The sequence below is a fragment of the Callorhinus ursinus genome, unplaced genomic scaffold (genome assembly GCF_003265705.2).
Source record: "Callorhinus ursinus isolate GAN/ISIS: 27379988/994484 unplaced genomic scaffold, GSC_fseal_2.0 scaffold7, whole genome shotgun sequence".
NCBI lineage: Eukaryota > Metazoa > Chordata > Mammalia > Carnivora > Otariidae > Callorhinus > Callorhinus ursinus.
In genome coordinates this window covers 59,971,151-59,996,349 of record NW_027397069.1, presented here as the reverse complement: position 1 = coordinate 59,996,349, position 25,199 = coordinate 59,971,151, and the positions used below count along the sequence as shown (strand labels likewise).

At 34.0% G+C, this 25,199-nt stretch overlaps 1 protein-coding gene across 7 annotated transcripts in view; it reads right to left on the bottom strand.

The window, feature by feature from the left end:
* POSTN (periostin) overlaps window positions 1–21,473 on the bottom strand; it is a 34,598-nt gene extending 13,125 nt beyond the window's left edge. For 5 of the 7 annotated variants that reach the window (XM_025875036.2, XM_025875038.2, XM_073894642.1 and 2 more), the window contains exons 1-16: window positions 21,305–21,473; window positions 19,903–20,001; window positions 15,276–15,340; window positions 13,219–13,376; window positions 11,483–11,647; window positions 10,439–10,585; window positions 9,784–9,925; window positions 8,471–8,683; window positions 7,770–7,904; window positions 6,499–6,647; window positions 5,251–5,387; window positions 4,304–4,434; window positions 3,668–3,798; window positions 3,460–3,562; window positions 3,286–3,353; window positions 2,583–2,628 (exon numbers count right to left, since the gene is read on the bottom strand). In XM_025875036.2, the coding sequence (XP_025730821.1) occupies window positions 2,583–2,628; window positions 3,286–3,353; window positions 3,460–3,562; window positions 3,668–3,798; window positions 4,304–4,434; window positions 5,251–5,387; window positions 6,499–6,647; window positions 7,770–7,904; window positions 8,471–8,683; window positions 9,784–9,925; window positions 10,439–10,585; window positions 11,483–11,647; window positions 13,219–13,376; window positions 15,276–15,340; window positions 19,903–20,001; window positions 21,305–21,423 (2,008 nt within the window). In that variant the 5' untranslated portion in view covers window positions 21,424–21,473. The remainder of the gene's footprint in view (window positions 1–2,582; window positions 2,629–3,285; window positions 3,354–3,459; window positions 3,563–3,667; window positions 3,799–4,303; window positions 4,435–5,250; window positions 5,388–6,498; window positions 6,648–7,769; window positions 7,905–8,470; window positions 8,684–9,783; window positions 9,926–10,438; window positions 10,586–11,482; window positions 11,648–13,218; window positions 13,377–15,275; window positions 15,341–19,902; window positions 20,002–21,304) is intronic. The other 2 variants (XM_025875039.2, XM_025875041.2) reach the window with 1 other exon arrangement.
* Window positions 21,474–25,199: the final 3,726 nt, after the last annotated feature.

Here is a 25,199-nt window from a genome sequence, read left to right as displayed (position 1 = left end):
TCATTTTTTTTAAGATTTTATTTATTTGAGAGAGAGAGTGAGTGAGAGAGAGAGAGAGAGAGAGAGAGAGCGCACGAGCAGGGGAGGGGCAGGAGGAGAAGAAGAAGCAGACTCCCCACTGAGCCGGCAGCCTGACAAGGCCTTGATCCCAGGACCCTGGGATTATGACCAGAGCCGAAGGCAGACGCTTAACCGACTGAGGCACCCAGGTGCCCCCTATCATGATCATTTCTTTAAAATTTAAAACTATGTGTTTTAAATGTGTGTCATTCACCCAACTAAAACAATAATATGCAAAATTTATTTAAAATAGCAAACTGTTTGGCTTTTGGTTGTAGAGACTAACTGGAAATGTGCCTCTGGAGCCTACAACCAGGGCTACTGGCTTTTTGTCATTTCTAATTAGAAGCCTTAAAAGATAGCTCCATTAGATGGTGGGGCTGCGCTAAAACTGTTCAATCACAACAGGCTGTGTTGACACATTAGAGGTGAGATGTTAGCACAGTTTGGGTTTCTGTCACATTCTTACCTCAGGCTTCTGAAATGTCAACTTTTTAAAATTCATATGGGTTATAGATCTTAATTGTGACTATGTTTCAGTCATATCAAAATTTTTATTTTGAAATCTTAAATTATGAAGCTCTAAAATATATCAAATGTAGGCATCCAATTACTGATCCCACAAGTGGTCTTGCCACAGAGGAACCTTTCCATGAAGGCCAAATCCACAGAGGTCTCTGCTGCTACTATCAAAATGGGTTAATTACTTTTAGCTTAAATTTTTACTTCTTATTAAGGAAATTGAAGTGTAGGATATTTAGTTGGTTGGAAGTTTTGTTTCAATCTTGCTTGCCTGAAGAATTAAATAGTTTTGACAGGTCCCGGTCTGAGGATTAAATACTGATTTTATTCTGCTGTGCCTCAAATGTTATATCTTTGGCAACGTATACTACAGAGCATTCCCCCCCCCCCACAATGAAAATGTATGACATTCTGGGGATAAGAATAATATGTAGCAAGGAGATTGAAGAAGTTTTAGAGACAAGTCAATGAAGGAACATAAAAATGGAATCTTAGTTTTAATTACTCTCTACCTCTATTTGAAGTACACTTCTAAATAGCAGCATGCCCTTCTGGGCAGGAGTTAAAGAAACATCTGGCATTGGAATGTAAATCTCAGAGCTGTTTCAAGAGCTTTGAGTAGATAGACAAGGTTTACTAGACTTGCATTATTTCATAAAATGTAACTTCTTTCTGTGAGTGCAGATCCAATTTTATTAGAGGAAGATAAAGGAATTATAAGATTTTGGCTCATTGTAAGCAAAATATTGCATTGGCATAGATAGAAAGTAGTGGACCTATCATGGGTAAAGTAGGAAAGGGAAAGAAATGTGCAGATATACAACTTTAGGGAGAAAGATGACATAACATTTCTGATGAATAGAGCCCATAATGATTCTTTAATTTATTTTTAAATATATACAAGATTGTATACTTCCATACTGGAATTTACGCCATGTTGAATCATAGCTATTCCGACTAAATCTTTAAAATAGTACTGAGCTGGCCTGATACTGGATTTGCATATGTTATTATTGCATAATTGAAATCAGTAAGAGCAGAAGACATTTTGTTTTGCTCCTCACATTATCTTCATTCTTTTTCCATATCTAGTGTAAATCCTAAGGAAAATTTGTTTAATTCAATACAGAATGCTCAGAGTATAAAATAGAATTATTTTCTAGCAAGGCTAACAGTGGGAATTGAAGTAACGCTTTTGCTACTGGTACATTTTGAGTGTTTAAATGTAGAGCCAAAACAAAATGAAAAGAATTTCTGCTTTGAAAGCTAGGAAGAAAGAAAGAAAAAAGACAAATGAAGAAAAAGCCACATTGAAGAAGGAATACTACAAGTTACATTTATGAGAATGAAATACCCTTTCCCATTATTAAGTAGTAGAGGTTTAATTTTGATAATCTGGTAGAGTCAGGGATAAAAGAACCTTGGCATCTAGAAATTTTAGGTTTATTGTCTGGCAAATTCTTTGTTCCTTCATCCAGTTTTGGATGGGGAGAGTTTTTGAACTGCCAATTCATAAACATTAGGATGCTTTGACCCACCACAGTCCACCCTGTTCTTAGACAGCTGACGGCTTGAGGGTGGAATGAGCTACAAATCCTTCAGCAGTGTTATTTCTATGTCTACACATTTGAATTTTCAGATAACTCTGGAGTGCCTTTTAGCTGTCTCTCCTCTTCGTATGTTTGTATGTCTTTTTTTTCCCTGCCTCTTTTCCATGCTAGCTATTATATTTTACTGCTATTCTCATATCTTATCATTCCTGTTCATTTGATGAATGGGGAAGTTCAGTTCAGTTCATAGGAGCTGAAGGGTATGGCCCTGGCTGAGAGGTCTCATCCAGACCTTAAGCCTGCTTCAAGTGGGATGAAATTTGCCATTGTTTGGAATTCTAAATACCAGATTATCAATAATTTCTGCCTCCAAGTACAAAGAAAATTATTTTGTTTTCTTATTTTTACATCTTGCCACTGGTATGTGACAAATATTCATTATGTACTTACTATAAACAGTCATGGGGATTTCTTTGAAGGTGCTACCACGAACAAACTAAAAATAAATATTTGTATTTAGTAATGTGAAATTAGTAGTTTTATTAACAAAATTATGGCACCACTTTAATTCATTTTACAATCTCCTGTTATTGGGCCAGATGGCATAAAAATTATTGGATTTGATACTCAGAGTCTTAAAAATTATAAAATAGTTAATCTAAGGTTAAATAGGCTTTTAAAGTGTATTTCATAGGTTTTCTGATGCTTAGACCCTACAAAGACAAAGGAGCAAAACACTTTTTTGCCCTTAACCACTGTGATTAGTGACAACTTTTTACAAGTAAATACTTTACCTTATATTCTGTCGCAAAGGTATTTAATAATAGAAAGATTATAGCCATTTTATCATCATGTCTTTTCTTTCCAACTGGACTGTAAGTTTTTAAATAAAGGGCCATCTCTGATTCAACTTGTATTTTCCACTACCCTTAATACACTGCTTGGACCCGAGTAGCTTTTAATAGATATTTGTTGAATAAAACCATAAAGAAATTATGTCATTTATTCCAGGTGGGCCAGTGATATGGAATCAACAAAAAGCAATCCAAGTCCAGTGTACACCTACCCATTAATTTATACATTTCTAGTCTTTTATGTTAAAATTGCAATATCTATTCAGCACATTATAAACAAATCTAATAATATTCTGTACCTTAATTTGGATGTATTTGATCAGTTTATTAAGTATTTCCAGCAGCTGATCATTTCCAACAGGTGTATCTATGAAGAGGAAGATTAAATGAATATTGGTAAGAAAGTGTGAAATAAAAATCTAGGTTTCTGTTGAAAAAGATTCAATTCATTAATGAGTTCAATAATTACCAACCTGCTGGGTAGAGGAGTTTATCTACAACATGAATGACACCGTTTGTCGTCATGATATCAGATTCTTTTGATTTCACTTCGTTCACCAGAAGTGTATCATTTACCTATCAAAACAGTGGATAATGTCAATGAGAATTTAATGAAAAATTAACATTAAGATAACTGAACAATGGATGAATGCTACCATAAATTCATTCTAGAGAACTTACTCCTTTCAGATAGATTTTGCTTCCTTGTGTGGTCTTCAGAATGTTAGTAACACCAGGTTCGAATCCTTTTCCAATGAAAACTCCTGGTGTTAGGTGATAAAGGATGATGTTTTGAAGGGCATTTTTGTCACCTGGGGGGGGGAAATGTATATTTATAACATGTCATATTTTTTGGTATTTTGATGCTGGAAAGATTAAGGATAGAAATATTTCTTTGTCTTTGTTTATTCCACACTGTAATTTCTCATCATGTCATTGTTCTCTTAAGTTGCTATTAATGCCCTGTTGAGACAGTCACTTCAGTCTGTTCAATCAAAATATTAGCCAACTTATTGGAAGGAAAGAAAATCAAAATATTTTTGGGATTGTGATTACTTTCTTTGTCACCTAACTGTGTGGACTTTAATAGAAATAGCATAAGTGAACATCTAGCTCAACAACCACAACAGCAAGTAGTTAATTAAGAACATTAACGAGTGACCCTCCACATATTCCAAGTGAATTAAAGGAAACTAAGGCTAACCATGAATATTAAAGAGGGGACATTTTTGAGACTGACTTCTGGGCAAGAATGCTTGAAGAAGAAATGAGATCCTGAACTCTAGGGGCAAATATCTGGTATTCACTTCTACTCACGAATCAGAATTTCCTTTTCTTCATTTGTCATTCCCTTAAAGGCATCATTGGTTGGAACAAATAAAGTCCAATCCCCAGGTTGTGTCAGGAGCTCTTTCAAGTCTGCAGCTTCAAGTAGGCTGAGGAAGATGCTAAGCAGGAAAGACACATGTTTATTTGTTAGACTTAGATTTAAGTATGTATGGAATAGAATAGAATCCATTTATGGTGGAAAGCATGAGAAATTGTTCATGCATTTTCTTTTTTTTTTTTTAAGATTTATTTATTTATTTGAAGGGGTGGAGGAGGGGCAGAGGAAGAGGGAGAGAGAGAAGCCCAAGCAGACTGTGCTGAGCGTGGAGCCTGACACAGGCCTAGATCTCATGACCCTGAGATCACAACCTTGAGATCATGACCTGAGCAAAACCAAGAGTCAGACACTTAACTGACTCTGCCACCCAGGCCCCCCTGTTCATCCATTTTCATGTTTCAAATGCAGTTTACCTGTTAAAAAAGTTTTATCATGGGGAAATTATTTAAATATACATATGGTTTTTAAATTTCCTAAACTTGGTTTTTATCTTATAAAACTTGACAAGGTCACATTTCATAACAAAATAGAAGTGTGTGTTTTTCATTTAATATTTCACAAAATAGTCTTTGCTAGTTTACTGTCATTTTTTCAAAAACTTAAATGTAAAAACATTGCAAGGAGTAGGTCAATCTATTAGATTGTTTCACTCAACAAATCATATTATGGTGCACCAGGAAGCAAAATAGTGTTAAGAATATCTTTCAGTTTTGAAAACATTTGCATGGACTTTTTATTCTAAATTCTATTTTCAGTAATACTGAATACTGAATGCCTTTGGGAATACTAACTGTGAAACAAAACTATTTCAATAGTTCTCATGGTGGTTTTTGTTTTTGTTTTTGTTTTTTTGTGGAGATAAAACCAATAGGCTTACCTAAAGCGCTTATCTTTTTTTAATTTTTCATGGAGGGATTTCTCTGCTGGTTTGATGATCTCTTGGAATATGTGAATGGCACCATTTCTTCCTTGTTTGCTTCCTCTCACCATGCATGAATTTTCAATGCAGACAGCCTAGCAAAGAAGGGAAAGATACAACTGTCCATTTCACTACTTGAAATATCCTATGTGGAAGTAGATGCATAGGTGAGTTAATGGATTGACTTTTCTAAGAGGTCTCCTGACCTCTCCAGCCCGAGGAAATAGCATCTCACTTCTGTTTTTAAGTTTGGGCACTATCTGACCTCACACTTCTTATTCAATCAGGTTTTCTACCACAGGTTAAGCTATCCTATGTGTCAGGCAGGTAGTTTCATCCACAAATAACAAAAATTCCATAGAATTCCATGTCTATATTTTTCATCATTCTTCTCCAGGTTTGAACCATTCATCCCCACCCTCTTTAAGAAACTTTCACCCTTTAACTCTTTAGGACCCTCTTTAACCATAAAGTTTCCTGACTTCAGTGCCTTTTGCGATCTCCGTAGATATTTACTATATTTTCCTGACTGTAAGGTTCTATCAATCATGTCACATTATTGATTTTGTTATAGTGTTTTTGAACAAATATATGTACATGCAGCCCATTTTCTGCATCTTGTAAAATGTGTGTCTTGGGATTGTGGAACCATCGTGAGCAGCTGCTGTGTATTGCATCAGGTAATGTTCGACTTCCTGTGAAATCTTTGAGCTCTAGATGCATCTGTTGCCAGGACAGAAATTGAACAGCACCACTACTTGCATTGTAATTTTCATAAGCAATATTTTCTAGAAATATTCTCTCAGATAAAGTATGTTAGAACCATTTTATAGAGTTCAGAGATCTTTATATGTCTATAAAAAATTACCTTGTAAACTTACAGGACTCCATAAATCAAAAGCTTATTTTAAAGGAGTTTCAGTGATTTCTAGAATTGAAATAATTAATTCTTTAGAACAGAAAGTTATTTATAATTAAATGAATGCAAATTACCCGAATTATTAATACTCACCACTTTTTGTGTGCTTTTCTCACAGTCTTTTCATACATTACTCAGTTCCCTGATCTTCCTGTGAATATTTACTGTTACTAAAACCACAGTAACAAAATTCTGGAAACATTTGTTGTAACAATATTCTCAGACAAGGACATTGCATTTGACATTTAGGCCAATGTGGATATTTTATCTTTTTCTGATTCACTTACTGTACGATAGACGAAGACTCTGAGCTGTTTGCCTCCAATGGTTTCAAGCTTTTGTCCATTGTAAAGCTCATTAAGGCCAACTTTTACTTTCAATATGTGATTCTGCAGAATTAATTTAAGAAGCCGCTGATCCATGCTTAGAGTATCATCTATAAATAAATTCATGAAGAAATAGGATTATTTAGAAAGCATTAAAATTCCTCCTGATAAGAGAAAATCATGAAAATGGATAACCCCTAATACTATGGATATTATGGATTTTTTTACTCATAAAATATATGAGTCAGCTAAATGCTCAAGGCTGTGTGTTCCATGCACCAATTAGAGACTCTGTGAGCTCTTCCATCAAATGACTGTAACATTATTCTAAGGGTTTCAAACAATGGGTTCCATCTCTGTAACATAGTTTTATGTGGTCATTGGCAAAATTAAACTCTAATATTGGCCGAGATTTTGATATACATTGGTCATATGAAACAGTACTGACAAATCATTTGTAAATTTATCTTTACTTCTGAAAAAAAAATCAAAACACATCCACCATCCTAAAGGTAGGTTAATGTCAACACATCTGAACATAGTTATTACAAAGAGGAATAATAGCATTTCTAGGAATTTGAATTTTTATTAATAATTTTATGTATCACAATTTAGCATTTGGAAAAATATTTTTAAAATAATACTTTTTAATTACTAAATTTTGCTTAACAATTTAAATATGTCTTTGTGAAATCATTTTTCTGGAAAAAGTGGCAGGTTACATTAATCTAAACACCATCCTTGAGGAGCAGCTACTAGATAAAATACTTATAATAATAGTTTACATCATAATATAAAAGTTATAATAAAATAGTCTCTTGTTTTTATTTATAATTTGACACCTTATATCAAAGTTTGAGATGAAAAATGAAACTATTTATTCTTAAATATTATGTTGGTGTTAAGTAAACAAATCAGATTAATTTTTCTTAAGATCTATTAATATATCCTTTATGTGTGCTGGAAATATGATTAGATTCATAAAATAAATGAATACCCTTTATTACAAACTTTCACTCTCTATAGGTTATTATCTATTATAATGAAATGTTTTGAAATGAAGGACATTTTAGTAGAGACAACATAGTGCTAATGATGTGTACCCAATAAAGAAATAATCAACACCTTGTAAAACGTCTGTTATTCCTTAATGCAAACAATATGGTGAAGAGAAAAGCTGTGTGAGGGTTGGTGGGGGAGGGAGAGTAGGAATGACAGTGTCCAGTACATACCTGAAAATGCATTATTCACAGGTGCCAGTAAAGTGTATTCTCCATCTGGCCGAAGGGCAGATGCCAAGCCTAATTGGGCCACGAGGTCTGTGAAAGTGGTTTGCTGATTTCCAGCCAGCTCAATAACTTGTTTGGCTGTAAAGTAAACCATCACCATACCAACAATGTCATCTTTGTTATTATCATCATCCTGAAATTAGTAAATCAATTCTTGGTTGTTCTCTATAAACTATTTGCTGCAATGACAATGTGATAAGATATCCTGCCCTTCCCTAGTAAGAGTTCCAGATTCCTTTTTGGGGGTTGATAACCACAGAGGATTTCAGAAAGAAAATATTTTTCTGGCTTCTTATTTTCATTGTCTTTAATTCTCTATTGCTTACCTCCCGCCTCTCTTGTGAGTGCCATAGCCCTTTCAGTTATCCAAAGCTGACCATTTCATTATACCTTTCCTTTCATTTTTAAGAAAAACTGTGGTACTGTGAGACCCTTTATAAATACTGTTAGAAGCCCTGGAAAGCAGGAGTTCCTTGCGTGGAGAGCCCATAAGTACATAGGCTACTTGGTACTCAGTTCAGTAGGCTGTTATTTGTGCTTCACATGCCTTTCCTTATACCACACATTCATTTTTCATGGATTTAGTCTAGAGGCATCATAACTGGTAAACATAGTAGGTGGAAGAATCTGAAACTGTTGCTCACCAGAATCAGGAATTAGGACTTGATCAATCAAATGGATGACACCATTATTTGTCACGATATCTTTTTTGTTCACCATTTTGATTCCATTTACTGTTATGCTGTCACCATCACATCCTATCTCAATGGTGTTTCCTTCCAGAGTCTCAAAGACTGCTCCTCCCATGATAGCTTCAGAACATTGGAGGGTGTTCAAAATGTGGTACTTCATGAGAGCTGGAGGACAAATTAAAAGCAGCAAGTTTTGAGATCAAGGGAAATTGTACTTAACCCTTAAAAGACATTTCACTGTGGACCTAAGTATTCCTAAGAAATACAATACACATAAGACCTAAGTATTGACTGAAGATTTTTAAATTCTGTTTATGTTCTAGGAACACTTTTTCAATTAACTATAAGAACTATACAATAGAAATAGCTTAGCTCAGTAGGAAATAAGAAGAGAAGTTCAGTTGCATGAAATGATTTGTGTAGCACTTAGAAAATGTGTTAAGGCAGGTTCCCACTATCATAAGAAAGTAATTTCTGATGTGAAAACAAGAAGAATGTTCCTGTACTTATTAGAGATACCTATTCCTAAACACCCAAGCAGCATCTTGCATTAGCTGCTCATGACAGAATAACTGCATATGATTTGTAAAGAGATAAGGGTAAGACAAATAATTCCCTACAGAAAGCATCTGGAGAGTAGCCAAAATAAAGATGATTTCTTGGAAGATATCTGAAGGTATCTATCCCTCAACTGTATTATATCTATATCTGTATCATCAAAACTTCTCATTTTAAATTGGTTAAATGTATTTTGGGAGAGGCTAAGTTAAATGTACTACTCACAATGTAAAATCTATTTGAGAGTAGAAAGGGAGACTGGAACAAAGCTAAATTCTGTGTATAACTAAGTAATAGCTCAAGAGAACCATGCAATTTTCTCAACTTAATTATACCTTTTAGCATAAATTTAGAATTAAAAGCATTACATAATACGTATATGATACTAAAATCTGATCTATTAATTCTTTTCAACAGCGACCAACTTTTAATGCCTGCTACTTACTTACTTGAAAGCAGTAAAAAAGAATGTGATCTTTATAATATACTTATTTTTAAATTAATTATTAATTATTCAATTATTCTGCTGACTCTTTCAAGGACTTTGTTTTTTTTAAGATTTTTGTGGTCCACCTGAGAACAAAAGTTTTTCTTTGCCTTTGCTTATCAAAGCTGATAATACTGGCATGACTTAATCTTTTTTTTTTTAATTTTCTTTTCTTCTTGGAATTCTGGGAGGCTTCTCATAGAAGAGAACATTTTAGTACCTTCAGAAGCAACTTTGTCTCCCATGATCCTTTCTAGGACACCTCGTGGAAGTTTCTCAAAAGCCTCATTGGTGGGAGCAAAGAGTGTGAAGTGACCATCTCTTCCAAGGGACTCCAGTATATCAGATGTGATAGAAGCTGCCTGAAACACAAATGTGGTTTTTAGAGGCTTTCACATTGCAAATCCAAAAGAAAATTACAATACACTTAACCTAGGCTGTCAGGAGGGAGTTGATTCTATAGAAAATTATGGAAGTTTGCTTTTGTTAGATCTTTAAAATATTATTTTTTGGCACAACCAACTGCGTCCTTTCCAACTTTCCTCAAACCTGCTTGTAAGAATTGGAATCCTGCCCATGTTTGTGTGACTGTAGCAATATCCAACAGTACATGTAACTGAGATGGACACATACTAAATGCAGTAAATACACTGTAGGCACATAACTAACCTTTCTGTATCTATCATGTCCACACAAGTATTATTATGTCATATGGGATGACCTCTTCAGTGTAAAATAGAACTCTTTTCATTTCAAGAAACATATTTGTTACAATTCTGCCATATTTTTTAAAAAGCATTTTTATTGTTAGATTCTGACAGAGAAAAAGAAATTTCAATGATGCAAGACAATCTGCTGTTATTTCCTGTGCTTACCCTAAAAGATGAGAGGTCATCTTCTGCTTCAATGAAGTCTTGAATTGAGGTACCAATCTGTGTAAGGACACGGTCAATGACATGTACAACACCATTTGTTGCAATCTGGTTCCCATGGATGATTCGAGCGCAGTTAACAGTGACAACCTATAATTATTTGGGAAGATCAAAGTGCAGAAATCAGAGCCATCAGTTGACCACTGAGACTGAAAGACCATTATCTATTTTTCATTTCTACTAGTAAAGGTAACATGAAGAAGCCAACATTCTAAATGTAAATGTTGAGGATAAAGACATATATTGCTCTGTCTAAAAAAGAAACTAAGAGAAAACAGGACCAGTTGAAAACCCAATCCAGTTACACTTAACATACAAAAAAGCATTTTTTTTCATTTGAGTTATTGCTTTTTTCCCCTTCTCTTCTCTTTATAGAGATAGTCATAAACTATTTTAACTGCAGGCCAATGAATTACATGAAAAAGTCTATCAGCCCTAAAGTAAGTTCTGAGAGAGAGAAATAGTTATTGCACAAATATAATCAGTTTTATTCCAGTGATTTCCCAATTATTGCCTCATCACTGACCCTTTTTGTCCCTGGAAATTTGTTGAAAGAGCCCTATGACCCTGTTGAAAGTTTCCCACAAAGACTCTTATCTACACACACAAGAACCTAAATCAGTATAGTAGCTAGAGGATGAATAAAGGAATACCATTCTCTGATTATTCTTTGATAAATTCTTATTTCTTATTTATTTTTTCTTTGTTTATTATTTTTCAAACACATCAACTACTAAAATTTCCCTTTTTTAGGACATCTAAGGCTACTGTCAATCAACTGTGAATTTAATTTCCTCCTCCCAATCATTCTCTAGTAGAAGTCAGCCAATGAATTAGAAATTTGCATGCTCTAAATGTGAGGAAAAAGTATAATATAGTCCTTACATTCACTAATATTTTACTATTTCTATGAACATGATATAAAAGGTATAGAAAATATTAAAGGTGATATTGCTCAGAAATGTATTTTTTATTCATGAAACTTACCCCATTAGGATAATGGTTAATGAAAAGCCCCAAATTGTTATACATTGAAGGAATAATCATGCCATTTTTTAAGTCCTTGGTCAACATTCTGTTATTAACCATATGGCTATGTAAAGCATTCAATAATTCAACATTTACATTGCTCTCCAAGCCTCTCCGGATATCCTAGGAAAAATTGAAATGATAGAAGTTTATTTGATTGCAGTTCATTATTAAAATACTTATAATCACATTATGGGTCAAATAAGGAAAGGCAGCTATTCAAGGCTTGGGTATAGGCCTTAAAGGGTAAATAGGGTAGGAATAATAGTGATCATTCTAAGTCCAGTTGTTGACACAGGGGTGAATGTTGGGAGAGCAGGTGTTGTACATTTGGTTAGCACATACTTTTATGTTTCTTAGATAATATTAAGAAGGAATTTTAGAAAAGTATGTGGGACAATAATGTGGAAGACTTTAATGCCTGAGTAAACTGGCAAAAAGGAGACACTGAAGATTTTGTGGCACTGGAATATAATGATTAGACTGGGCTTTGGGAAAGTTAATCTGCTAATGCATAGCAAAAATGAGAGTATCAGAGAGGAGGATGAAACATGAGACCTCGATGACTAACAGTAGCTTGTAAGAATTAGAGCAGAAGCAGGATGACTCACCATTTTCAAGTCTAAACACTTAAGATAGGTACTGCCAATTATGGAAAAAAAGACAGCAGAAAAGCAATTGTTTGTGGGGAGAAAGAAAGTGGCACATAGTTTAGATAACTTTTTGTTTAAAGATGCAGTGGTATATCTGAGGAGAAATATTAAAATGGACATTAGAAATATTCTCCTGAGGTTCCAAGGAGAACAAGCTTCAGAAACTAATTTCATGGTTATATGCACTAAAGTGATAGCTGAAGCCATTAAAAGTGTATATAAAGAGCAAAGTCTAATTCCCAGAAGAGACTTTAATAAGACTCATTCTCAAGTGAAGGAAGAAGAGGAGTCAGCAAAAGGAACTAGAAAGGTGGTTAAGAGACGCGGTCAAGGACAACCAGCAGAGAGAGTTCTGTAATGCAAGCAATTAACCACACGGTTAATGTAGCAAGATAATATCTAGAGAAATCTGCCTAAGTTTTACTAAGTATTATTTGACTCTAGTAGTAATTATCGATTCACCTTCATATCAAGTAGAAAGCAGGAATATACCAGTGTTACAGATTGGAAATTTTGTGTATTACAGACTATATACAAAAAGTCTGAAAATCAAATGCGTTGCTTATAATACTTCATTTAAATATCCATACACGTTTATAAATATGTCAATATCCGAGCAGCCAAGTATATTTACATATAATTAAAAATAATTAATTATATCTTTATAATATGCCTTATAATAAATTTTAAATTCCACTAGGCTTCTTAACTTACCTTTCTATTACATATGTCAGCTAAAATTCAATATGTTTCTTCCCAATCAAAAAGGAAAGAGGAAAGGAGTAAACTAGAATAATGATAAACACCAGTTCAGTCCACTCTTGGTTTGCCTTTTTTAATCAGTCTATGAACCTGCTGGGGAGTTATTCCATTTATGGATGTATTAAGATGCTTTCATCCTTACACTTAATAACTCATTCTTTTATGTATCCTCATATATGTATAACAAAAAAGATATAAAATTTCTATTAATTTCCAAGTTAAAACAATTAAAATGAAACAACAATAAAAATGATGATATTAATAAAAATAATGAATTACAGAATCCAAGTTGTCCCAAGCCTCATTACTCGGTGCAAAATAAGTGAATGATCCCTTCCCTTCAATCTCTTCTCTCAGTCTTGAGACATCAGAATAGCGCTGTGTTGTGGTGGTTCCCACGATGCCCAGAGTGCCATAAACATGGTCAATTGGCAAAACTGAAACAATCAAGAAATGAAGAATTACTTAGGATAATATTTCACAAATACTATCTCACAATCATTTAAACTTTACACTAAGTTCCTCAATACATTTCACTGATAATTTTGGCAATAAAATTCTATGAATTATCAATTTTATATAAAAGTTGCCTTTTGAGGGCTAATAAAATGCCATTGAAAATTATTATCTCATATATCTTGTGTGTTGAGGGAAAATGAATTTTAAATTATCATCCTGGTTAACATCTAGTGTATGTAGGTGTGACTCCTGCTATGTCAGTACTAGTTCAGTTATAATTATCAGTAAATATTTTGATTCACTGAAAAAAAAGATGCTCCTCACTTCTCACTGAGGATGGCAAAGGTCATATTTTTTTTCGTGTTGGCTTAAACTCCTAAATGGCATAATATTGTTAGGTACTGGGATATTCATTTTTATAGATTTGGGTTTCTGGAAGAAACATGTAGATCTACTTCTCTCAGCATAATTTCAGGAAGGAAATAGATGGAAGTATCTAATGCTTCCAGAATATTTCTCCTGAACTTCAGAAGAAATATTAATATATGAATGTGAACCTGAAAGTTGATGCAGCTAATTTATTTATTTTTTGACCCTATCTTATTTGAAAACTCATATGATTTGGATAATATCACAGGAGAAATGGTTTTACATTTGCAGATATATAAAGACTAGGTGACACAATTAATAAATTATAAAATCAGACCCCAAAAAGATGAAGAAAACGAGTCAAAATTAACAAGTTAAAGGTAACAGAGCTCCATATATGTCCTTATGCCCAAGTTGAAAAAATAAATCCTAGAGAAAGGCCTGACTTGATATAAAGTCCTGTAATTAATTTTAATTGATCATAAATTCATTATGAGCTAATGATAAGACATGGTTACCAATGACATTAACCAAAGTTCAGGGGACCCCAAAAGGGAAGTGTCTTGATTTTATTCTCTCAGCTGCTGGGACACACAGGGAATACAGGCACCAGTCCAGGATCACATTCAGAAAGACAATGACTGGATTAGAGACTTTTTATGCATTGGTGTCCATGATGGTGAGGGCCCCAAAGTTTATGTTATATTAGAAGAACTGGGGGGTGATAGCTCAGAGAAGAGAAATCTGTTGAGAAAGAGAGGTTAGCCAGAGGACGTAGGTGATGATTGGTGTTGAATATCTGAATGGCTGCTATTTCAAAGAGGAACTGGATTAACTATTTTTGGCAAATTTAGAAAAGCAATTTTCAATATGAGGGAAGTTTTAAAAATCAGAGCTGTTCAGGGTGCCTGGGTGGCTTAGTTGGTTAAGCAACTGCCTTCGGCTCAGGTCATGATCCTGGAGTCCCAGGAACGAGTCCCACATCGGGCTCCCTGCTCAGCGGGGAGTCTGCTTCTCCCTCTGATCCTCTTCCCTCTCGTGCTCTCTGGCTCTTATTTCTCTCTCTCTCAAATAAATAAATAAAAAATCTTTAAGAAAAAAAAATTGAACAGAGCTGTTCAATTACAGAAGATTATGCCTTCCCAACTAGTCCACTCCATGTTTCTAGACAAATTCAAAGATGGATTTTGTAGAGAGGATTTTCATTCCTGAAGGAAAGTTGAACTAATTTAAATTTATGATCGATCTTCTGTTGTATGGTCCAACATTCAGTGCATGAGCAGTATGTTTTAACACTTTGTAATCATGACAAAGTCATGATTAACACAAAGATGGTGGTATATCTTAGGATTTACCATGGTGCTAAATACACACACACATACACACACACACACACGCACAAACACACACACACACACACATTTGGCTTTTCTATAAGCTGAGCTACCTCAAATCTTTTTCCTTACACAAGACAAGTTCCTCATTTATTTCAATAATTGAAATTTTACCTGCTGGACAGCCTTTCATTCCTTCCATTCTCATATAACCAGGGCAACATTCATATAACACAGTCCTGTATAGCAGAAGAAACTAATATTAAAATGAGGAACTACATAGAATTCATTTCCATATAAACTTAGCAAAAATATGCCACTTATTGCTATAATTTATGAGACTCTAGAATTGTTTTTTTTCCTGATACCAAGTTACTTATATTAGTTTGATTTCTCTATGTAGTGTCATGACATTGTTCCAGGATCTTGAGGCAGATGATGAGGTTTGGTTCCCAGCTCTGTCCTTGGTAGATGTGTGACTTGAGCAAGTAATTTAACAAATTTGAGTCTCAGTTTCTCCACCTATTGAACATGGATGTAGTAGCTATGATACCTACTCACAGGCTAGCTGTGAGTCACAAATAAAATGATGCTTTTGAGATCATTTTGTGAACTATAAATAGTTAGAAATGTTTATTAGTATAAGGTTATTAGAAACTAGAAACATTAGTAAATACATTAACCCATTCCAATCAATAAAAGCTATTCCACTGCTAACTAAAATAATATTTTAGATTTGAATTGCCAATAGAGCTATTAGTTTGATCATATTAAATGCAATCTTTAAAATCTTCTACAATACAATATTCAAGAAAGTGCTATTTTTTCAAAATTAACAAAGTGTATTAAGTTATATAAAGGTACAATTAAGGCAACAAACCAGAAAATTCAGCAAACAAAGATATATCCAAAATAAGTTTGTTTAAATTACTCTGTTTTGTGGGAAAATAGCAACCTAAAATCATCTATATAGTTGTTTTTATTTCTTACTTTGTTAAAAATATAATCCCGATCTTCATTTTATCAAATTCCATTTGACATTTTCTGGACTACTTCAAAATCTAGCATAAGTAGTATTTTTAATTAAAATTTTACATAATTTTATTTGTTTGTTTCCTCTCAATAGAAATATGAAGGTGAATGTACAAAACAAAAATTGTAAATGGGGGAATATTATAAGTAAAGAGGAATTACAGACCATTTTGTCATTTTTAATAGATAAATTCCATGTCGTGCAGTTTAAGATAATTACTTATAGACTGATTATCTTTAATTTAGTAATTAAACACGCATTGACTAGTTCAGATATTATTTATTTCTGTTTTTTTCCTAGTTGTGATAATCGTATTCAAAAAGTATGAATGAATGAGAGAATTTGGATATATTTAAGAAAAAGATCACTATAAGAATGAAAAAATTTTTCTTAGTATGATAAAAGTTACAATAAAAGAAAGCTTGTAAAAAGTAGAATTATTAATGATATAAGAAATGGTCTTCTATAGTTTAAAAAGTAAATAAGCTTTTCAAATTAATGCCAGGTCTATTAATTGATTATCCATGATTTGTGGTCTTGTTTGTGATCTTAGATTCCTATTTCTCTATTTTCTTGATGTCAATTTAAAAAGTACAATATAACATTATTTATGCATATACATGTATGTAGTAAAATATGAAAGATGAATGAGAAAAAAATTTCTGGCATGGAAAACTGACTCAAAGATAGTTGATAGATTAAAAAAAATCGACAAAATTAAGTGAGACACGCCAATTTCAAATTGTTCTTCAATTTTATTTATTTATTTATTTTTAAAAATTTTATTTATTTATTTGAGAGAGAGAGAATGAGAGACAGAGAGTACAAGAGTGAAGACGGTCAGAGGGAGAAGCAGACCCCCGCTGAGCAGGGAGCCTGATGTAGGACTTGATCCCGGGACTCCAGGACCATGACCTGAGCTGAAGGCAGTCGCTCAACCAACTGAGCCACCCAGGCGCCCTTGTTCTTCAATTTTAAAATAATTTCAAGAAAAGCTGGTATTAGAAATATACGGAAACTGTATGGGAGATTTATGCAAATCCTAACATGGCCCCTGAAACAATTTATTTACTTAGATCCCCATATAAATAAATGTGAATATTTGGATGCCAAAGGATTGATTTAGAATTGCTTACACATTAGCTTTAGCATATATTGTATACAATTTAAAAAATTGAACTACATATTTATTGGTCCAGTATTGATAGTACTAACTTGAAGTAAAAGAGTGAATAGAAGAGGAAATTAATGTAACAAAAATTTCTGTAACACATGCTAATATGAACCAAAGATTAGCCTTAGTGTAGACAATTGGTACACCAGATGGAATAAAATTCCAAAACAATCAGTTGCAATTTCAGCTGATAGTTGAACAATATGGTTATCTGAGTTGATATTCTAAGAAACAAAATGTAGGTTTTTTTTCAGGAGAACATTTATTCTACACAAAACTTAAATTTCCCACATGGTTAGTAGGACAAAACAAGAGTAAAGAAAAATTACTATGCACATCTCTAAAAGTGGAAAACTTATCTCCATTTTCTGATTAGTTATCTAAAATCTCATAAAAATGTCAGCTGAAAAGACGTCTACAAAATACTGTACTATTTGGCCAGTATATGTTGTAGGAAATGTCTTAAACTTAGGAAATTCATGTTTATCATTAGACCTGCATAATTACTTCCTTCAAATCTGCAAAGCAACTGTTCAAACAAAAGACAAACATTTCTGTCAACTGATACAAAAAGTCCTAAAGATGTCTCTGGAAACGTTAGCAGCTGCATGCAGATGGCAAAACACGCATTCCTCTTGTCAATTTTATTGATTTATTTGATTATTTGAAACTAGCGTCTAGCATTTACATTTATTTCAGAGCACAGATGTAAATGTGCTTGTGAAAATTAAGCTACTCGGGGAAATAAGCTAATTTAATTTAACAAAGGAGACGCTGTTATGTCCCTGGTAAAAAGCCAGGCTTCAAAGCAGGATTTTTTTTTTTTTTTAAATGGAGAACAAGAAAGAATGTTGGCATAACCTTTGTACAAGCCTTGGCATCTCTAATATATTTAGATGGTTGGAGTGAGATTATATCATACTTTCCTAAATTCCAGGAAGGATGTAATAAAGATATCCCCTGAATAATTCAGAGAGCAAGTCCTTATGTAGTTGGTGTGCATTCCAAATATGCCTCATGGTAACCACGAATATGAAGAACAAAGGGAAGAGAATCCTGAGCTTCAGAGTTCCCAACTGGGTCCCAGCCTGCATCATGGCCAAGATCATTGCAATCACTGACTTACATTGTAATTGTGTGAATGACTCACAAGTCTAGCAGATGTCTGCAAACTAATAAGAATAAGGTCTAGGCCAAAACGTATCATCAGTTGAAACTCTATTAAGCAAATGAACAGGAACAGGCAGCAAAGTTCTGTGGTGTCCTAGATTTAGTGACCATGGAGACGTAGAGTCCAGCTAAGGTGATATGCATTGAATACATGATTTTTATCTGGAAATAAAGATAATCTTAGCTTTTTAGGTAGGCCTCTGGTCATAACTCCTTTTCCCACCCACACATATCCATTTGTTTAAGGACAATTGATATTGTGAGTTACTTAGCAATTTCACATTCATCAAATCATTCTACCCCAAAAAACTCTGTAACTATAACATCCACATATCACAGGTAAAGAAATGAAGGCTCCAAGAAGTTAAGTGATGCTATGTTTAGTATTTGTACCAACATTATTAAATTAGGAATAAGATTTTAACAATCCCTCAATCCTTCCACCTATTTAGGGTAACTGAAGTTTAATGATGATGTAGTAAGCAGGTTCTCGTTCAGATATTTGGTTCTCAAGGCATCTTTCATTGGGAGTGGAGTCCAAATTAATAGGAAGCACTGTTTTTTTGACCAGCAATGGAATCTCTAATTTTTCTGATATAGTAACTTACTGTATGACTCAACTCCTTCACTTTAAAATGAAGAACTTGGACCACATGGGTCATTCTCAACTTTTATATGCTCAGGATTGTATTTTCCTACCAACATTTATTGACAGATTAAATCAATACACATTTCTATCAAGTAATGAAAAATATTTTCTGATTTTATGTTAATCAGTGAAATATCTAACTAAGTAAATATAATTGTCGTTTTGGCTATCGAAATAATATATGTAATAACAGGCTTTATCACCTTTGTGGACCCCTGTGGATCTGGTAGTTTGGGGTGGGATAACTGGATTAAATGAAGAGATGAAGCTTAAGTTCTTTCCAACTTCAAACTTCGATGAAAATTTTGAGGTAAACTGGAGTATTTCAGATAATTTCCAAATGAGTGTAGGCAAACAATAAATAGTGCTTCAAAAATCCTGACATTTTAGATCAATTTATTCTTGGCTCATTTTTTTTTTTATAAAATGAGGAAACTGAGGAAACCATTTTTATAAAATGAGGCATAGTGATTAAGTGTCTTGCCCAAAAAAGAGGCCAAACCAAGGGTAGAAATGACATAGTCACACACTGATTCTATACATCGCCATGTGATTTTTTCCTTTGGACCTCCATGACAGATAAATTCAGGGCTCATGAGAGGTCCACTAGCAGAGGGAGAAATGCAGGGAGAATTCCTTTATTCACATTTATGATACAATTTTTGTTTTAAAGCTTGCAATTTGGGAGAGTATTTTCAAGTAAAATGGTGTATATGTCTAAGGAAAGACATAGACATCTTGGGGACTGGCGCATTAAGAAAAAGATGAAACTTACGTTTTCTTTCCACAGATGGCACCTTGGTACCAGTTCCTACAAGTGCTGAAGTATTTCTTTTTGGTGCCTAAAATCTGTTGAAGGGCGCAGACATTTGGGCTGGAATAGAGAGGGAAGAAAAGAAAGTTAGCGTCCTAATGACAATGAGTTTTTCATATCTTCAGGTCAGATGGTTCAGGAAAAAAAGTTAACATGTGGACTCAATTTTCAAAGATGTGATTCTAGTCTTGCAAAAATCTGCTTCTTGTTGCAAGCATACTGAATCATCAGAAAAACTAAAGTCTATGGGAGAGAAAAATAGGAAATTATACATCCTCGAAAGGAGAACACTGGTGTTTCAAAAGTTAATCTAGTAGGAATATTCAAGGAGCACTAAGTTCAACTTAATTTTGTTTTCATTCTTATTACTTTTAATAGTAAGACAATCTACTGACCCTTTTTAAACCAAACATGTGCTCATTTTGGACTCTAGTCTGGAACGACGGGCTCTGGAACAATGAGGAATCAAGAGAGGAAAAGAGACAGGTTTTTACTAGGTCCAAAGACACGACACGCTGTAGTTTTCTAGGTAAGTAACCACAGAAATAAATGAGTGCTAAAATTAACTGAATAATATGGCTGCACAAAGGAAAATCTATTTCTCTGAGTGGAAATAGTAGATCAGCAACATCCTCTGCCAGAATTTTAAGTGTCTTTCTCTCTTAAAAAGATAGGAAGTCATATTTGCACTGTAAAGCAAAGGAACTTTTGAGCACTGTGAAAATCCTTCTGAGACATTAGAAGAAGTGCCAAGATCCATTTCAAAAGAAAATTATAAATGGTTGGTTAAGTTACTAAATTATGCCTATTAACTTTAAAAATGCTAAGTTGTAGTTGAATTTATTCCAAGAAATATGTTATGTTTGCAAATTTTACAGAATGTAGAATTCAAAAGCATGCTTAAATGCTTTAAAATATTCAAAGAACATTAATCATTACTTGATTTTCATACAGAACTTAAATGAAAATTTCCCTAACATCATGTGAGATAATTCAAAGCTGTTTACATAATGAAAGCCCTAACCATATATTTTTAATTTTGAAAACCTCATTCAGATTTTTGGAAGGAAATAAAAATACAAATAAGTGAAATAATAATGAAATGCCCTGTTAAATGTTATCAATTAGATTAAAATTATATAATGCTTCAGAAAAAATTACGTGCAAATTATTTTGACAGTAATTTTTAAAGTTTAAAACACATATACAAATCACAGAATACTCCTTTTTTCCTTTTTCTTATTACTTTTTGATAAGTAGAAAAAAACCCTGGTGTATATAAGGAACTTTAGAGATACTTATACATATAACAAGCTAAGGAAAAATAAAAAAAAAGTTTTATAAAACCTAACCACTGACTTACCCCTGATCCCGGCCCCTGATTCGGCTATGAGCCAAGATCTTGTCATAATGGCCATTGGCATTTGCAGGGTTAACAACAACCAGCAAGAGTAGAGAAAATATGGGTAAGAAAGGAATCATCTTTAGTCTCTCCGTTGCAGTTAGTTCACGAAGAGAACTGGCAGTGGGCTTTGGAGAGCTCAGAGTTTATATACATGTCAGAGTCGTGGGAGGGAGCACTGTATAACCTGGGAATCTGAGCTCTCTCCAAAAAATATCAGCAACTTCAAGTTGGCAGCTAACATCCACTTTTGTTAGTGATGTTTACTGAACACATTGAGCCTCTTTTACACCGCATTCTGAAGAAGATATTCATTTTTATTCTTAAATTATTTATTTTCCTCTTTAATAACTGACCCTTTGCATGTTCATATTTCAGTTTTATTCTTTCGTACTTTGGAGGGGTTTATGGAAAACGGTTTTGTTTGGGGTTGAAGGACTCTTCTGCAATCCATCCCTTGCAGAGTATATGTCCCTGTGCTCGATGAGATCATTGTTTGATCTTATCACATCTCTTACATTTAGTTCACATCAGAACTGAAGGGTTATTATTTTTCACCAGAAAGCAAATATGGATTAGGTTTGATAATCATAAGACAGTATGGCTGTTGATTAAAAACAGATGTTGGATAGATTTAAAACTTGTACAAAATATGAAATAAGAACTCTAATTTTTGATGAAAAATATAGGAGAGACCACATGTTCCTTGCAATACTACTAAACTGGGGAGATCCTTCCCATTTCACTCCTCCTTTCAAATATCAAGGAATAGATAGAGTTAACATAAATCTACTTCTGGCAAGTTTTCCTAACTCTTGAAATGAAGCAGAAAAGAAAAACAGTTGTGCTTTTTTTGTTTTTTCATTACGTACTTCACATGATGATGAACTTGTCTAGGCGACACATCTCATAACCACTGGACAAAAGCAGCCCCTATTGGAAACAAGTATTACTAATCTAGCTGTAATAGATTAAAGACATATTAAGAAACAAGAGCATTGCCAGAAATCTTCTTCTGATTTTTATCAAGAGTAACCAAAATGTCTTACTGTTAACACCATGTGATTCCAATCCAAGGGAATATGCGCTCTTACCCCTCCACACATGGTACATCAAATGTTCAGAACACTGGATAAAAGAAATCTGAATGTCAGATGTCAACAATAAGCCGAAACGATAACCTGCAATGAGTCTTCTTGAATACATAAGTTGCACGCTATCCTAAAATAAAAGTGTAATTCCAGTCTTGTTGCAAAGTGTTCCTTCTGTTATGGCACGTCGTATTGTTTCCTCACTAGCAGTATAGAGAAATTTGATAACTTCCTCACCATGTTTTCCAATTGCAAAGTCTTTAAGGAGAGGCTGGATTGGCCCGAGATGATTTCAGGTGTCAGGAGAGTTATATTAAACTTGTTATAGAATTTTGCTTTGAGGCACCAAAATCATTCTGCAACTGGCAGCTAGTCTATTAAGAAAGCCTACAATTAGACAATATTCTGAAATATGATTCAGAATGCTGCTTTCAATTTGAAAATCTTGGTATAGAAAATGAAAGAGGAATTCAAAAGGAGACCTGGAGAGAAGAGGGCATAAAAGATAAATTCTGTCCCTGGTCCCTTGTAGGAAGAAGATTTATCTAACATTTATATATCTTTGAATGGAATTATCTAACTGCATCTGTATGTTACTGGTTTGCTTTATATCATAAGTTTCTATTATTCTTATGTGTGTAAATTGTTAGGTAGTCAGTAATTGTTTACTGAGTAGGATGGAAAGACTGTTTTATGAAAATAAGTTCTTCTTTTTTTTCTTTTGAAAGATTTTATTTATTTATTTATTTGACAGAGAGAGAGAGACAGAGAGAGAAGGAACACAAGCAGGGAGAGTGGGAGAGGGAGAAGCAGGCTTCTTAATACCAGTAAGTTAACTGTTAGAATATTCTTGGTAACATAGTTATATAAAAGTTTTCAATTCTAGGCTGATTAGACATTATAATGTAGATTATTTATCTTCTAAGACATAATAATGGAACTTTGGAATTATAGAAGGATAAATCAAACTTATAATACAGAGATGTCTCTGACAACACCATTATGAATGGTCATTCATTCTTTACTGGGATGCTCACTGCTATTAATGCAACCCTTTTCCTATTAGACAGCTGTAACTATTTATAAGCTTTTCTGTAATGAAGCTGAAATCTGCTTAAATCCAATGGGGTTTGACTGGAGAGGAAGGACTGAGGTATTGAAAGAAAAAGCTATAGACTTGGATAATGTGTATCAAGGCTAAAAGATGTCTTTAAACACAGTCCTAAATGATGACAAAAAGATTTGATTATAAGTACAGGGGTGAAGGTAGAATCAGTAATTTCCCGTTACCTACTTTCTTCGTAGTGTCTGCAGGACATTGAAAATATATTATTTTTAAGAACGATTTTGACCTAGTTCCTTGTGACCATTGAAATCAATGGCATCCATTCACCTAGACCACTGATTCCCTCAGTGGTCTAAATGGACAAATAATTACATGAGATGAGTAAGAAAAATGAATATGCATTCATATTTCAAAAGAGGACGGCTCCTTTCTGGCTGGAGATACAGGTTTACTTTTTATAAAAAGCATGATATATGCTCATATACTAAAAAGGCTCTGAAATCTTTTTTTTTTCAGACTTTCAAATAATAGAGTCTTAAATCTATCCATCCTGAGCATCTTATTGGAAATTGTGTAAGTCCCATAGAAGCCAACAAATGCTAGCCCTCAGCAAATATTTACACTCAGGATGAGTAAGGCCATCAAGGAGGATCTTGAAAACGAGGGCCAGACTGTACATATAGACTACATGTAAATGTAGAGGTTGGAGAGCATTCCAAGAGAAGGAAAACTTTAGGGTAAATATAAAAACATGAAAGCACTGCGACTAAAAAGGCCAAGCTCGGCCTGGAAGTGTGATATTATACGGTATTATGGAGTGGTCCAAACTCCAAACAACTTCTTTAGCCAGGATCCTAGCTTTGGGGAGGCTAATAATTGAATACTAGTCTATATCTGGCAGTGCAGGGTAGGGTGAGGGAAGAAAATAGTTTCAGAGAATGGGAGAAAAGGTAGTCTAAGATGTGGAAAAGAGAGAAAAAGCTTGAGAGGGACACCATTCTTTCTTTTCAGAGCACTCAACAGGGATCAATCTCTCTCTCATTCTTTCTCCCCACACAGGGCCCTTATTCTTCTGCTTCATGAAAGGATACTGCCCCTGGGTTGGCTGCGTAATTTTATTAGCAGTTTTGAGGAGGACTGAAATCTTGGCAATTGAATCTGACCTTCAGGGTTGTAAAGTCTGACCTGGAAATGTAAGTCATTAATGAAAAGGAAATGGCTTCTTATGCAATCAAAGAAAAATAATGTGTCTGAAAGACGGAGACATTTGTTCCTAGCTATCAGGATGCTAATTTATGGGCAGTTCACAAATTATCCAGTGGATCTTTGTAGCAAGTCTTGTAGCCTCTGGAGACTGTGAAGTCATTGTAGTATCATGTTTACTCTCGCTAGCATGTAACCAACATGTCCTCACTCTCTAGGTTTGGATATTGTCTATGGATTCAATAAGCCTGGATACCTAAGCCAAGAGTAGATTTTTTTAAAAGGCTTTTCCTTGGTTTTGAAAGATCCAGAGTAGTTATTTGCCCCAAGTCATGTCTAAACTCCTGCTTTTTAATATATCGTCTGTGGGGTCTTAAAAACTTTTCTTGAGTATCACTGCTTTCTTACTGGCTTATTTGTAAACTACAGATAATAGAGCTTGATTATAAAACATGACAAGGCCTTGAAGTTAATGCCACACATTCATCGGGACAGC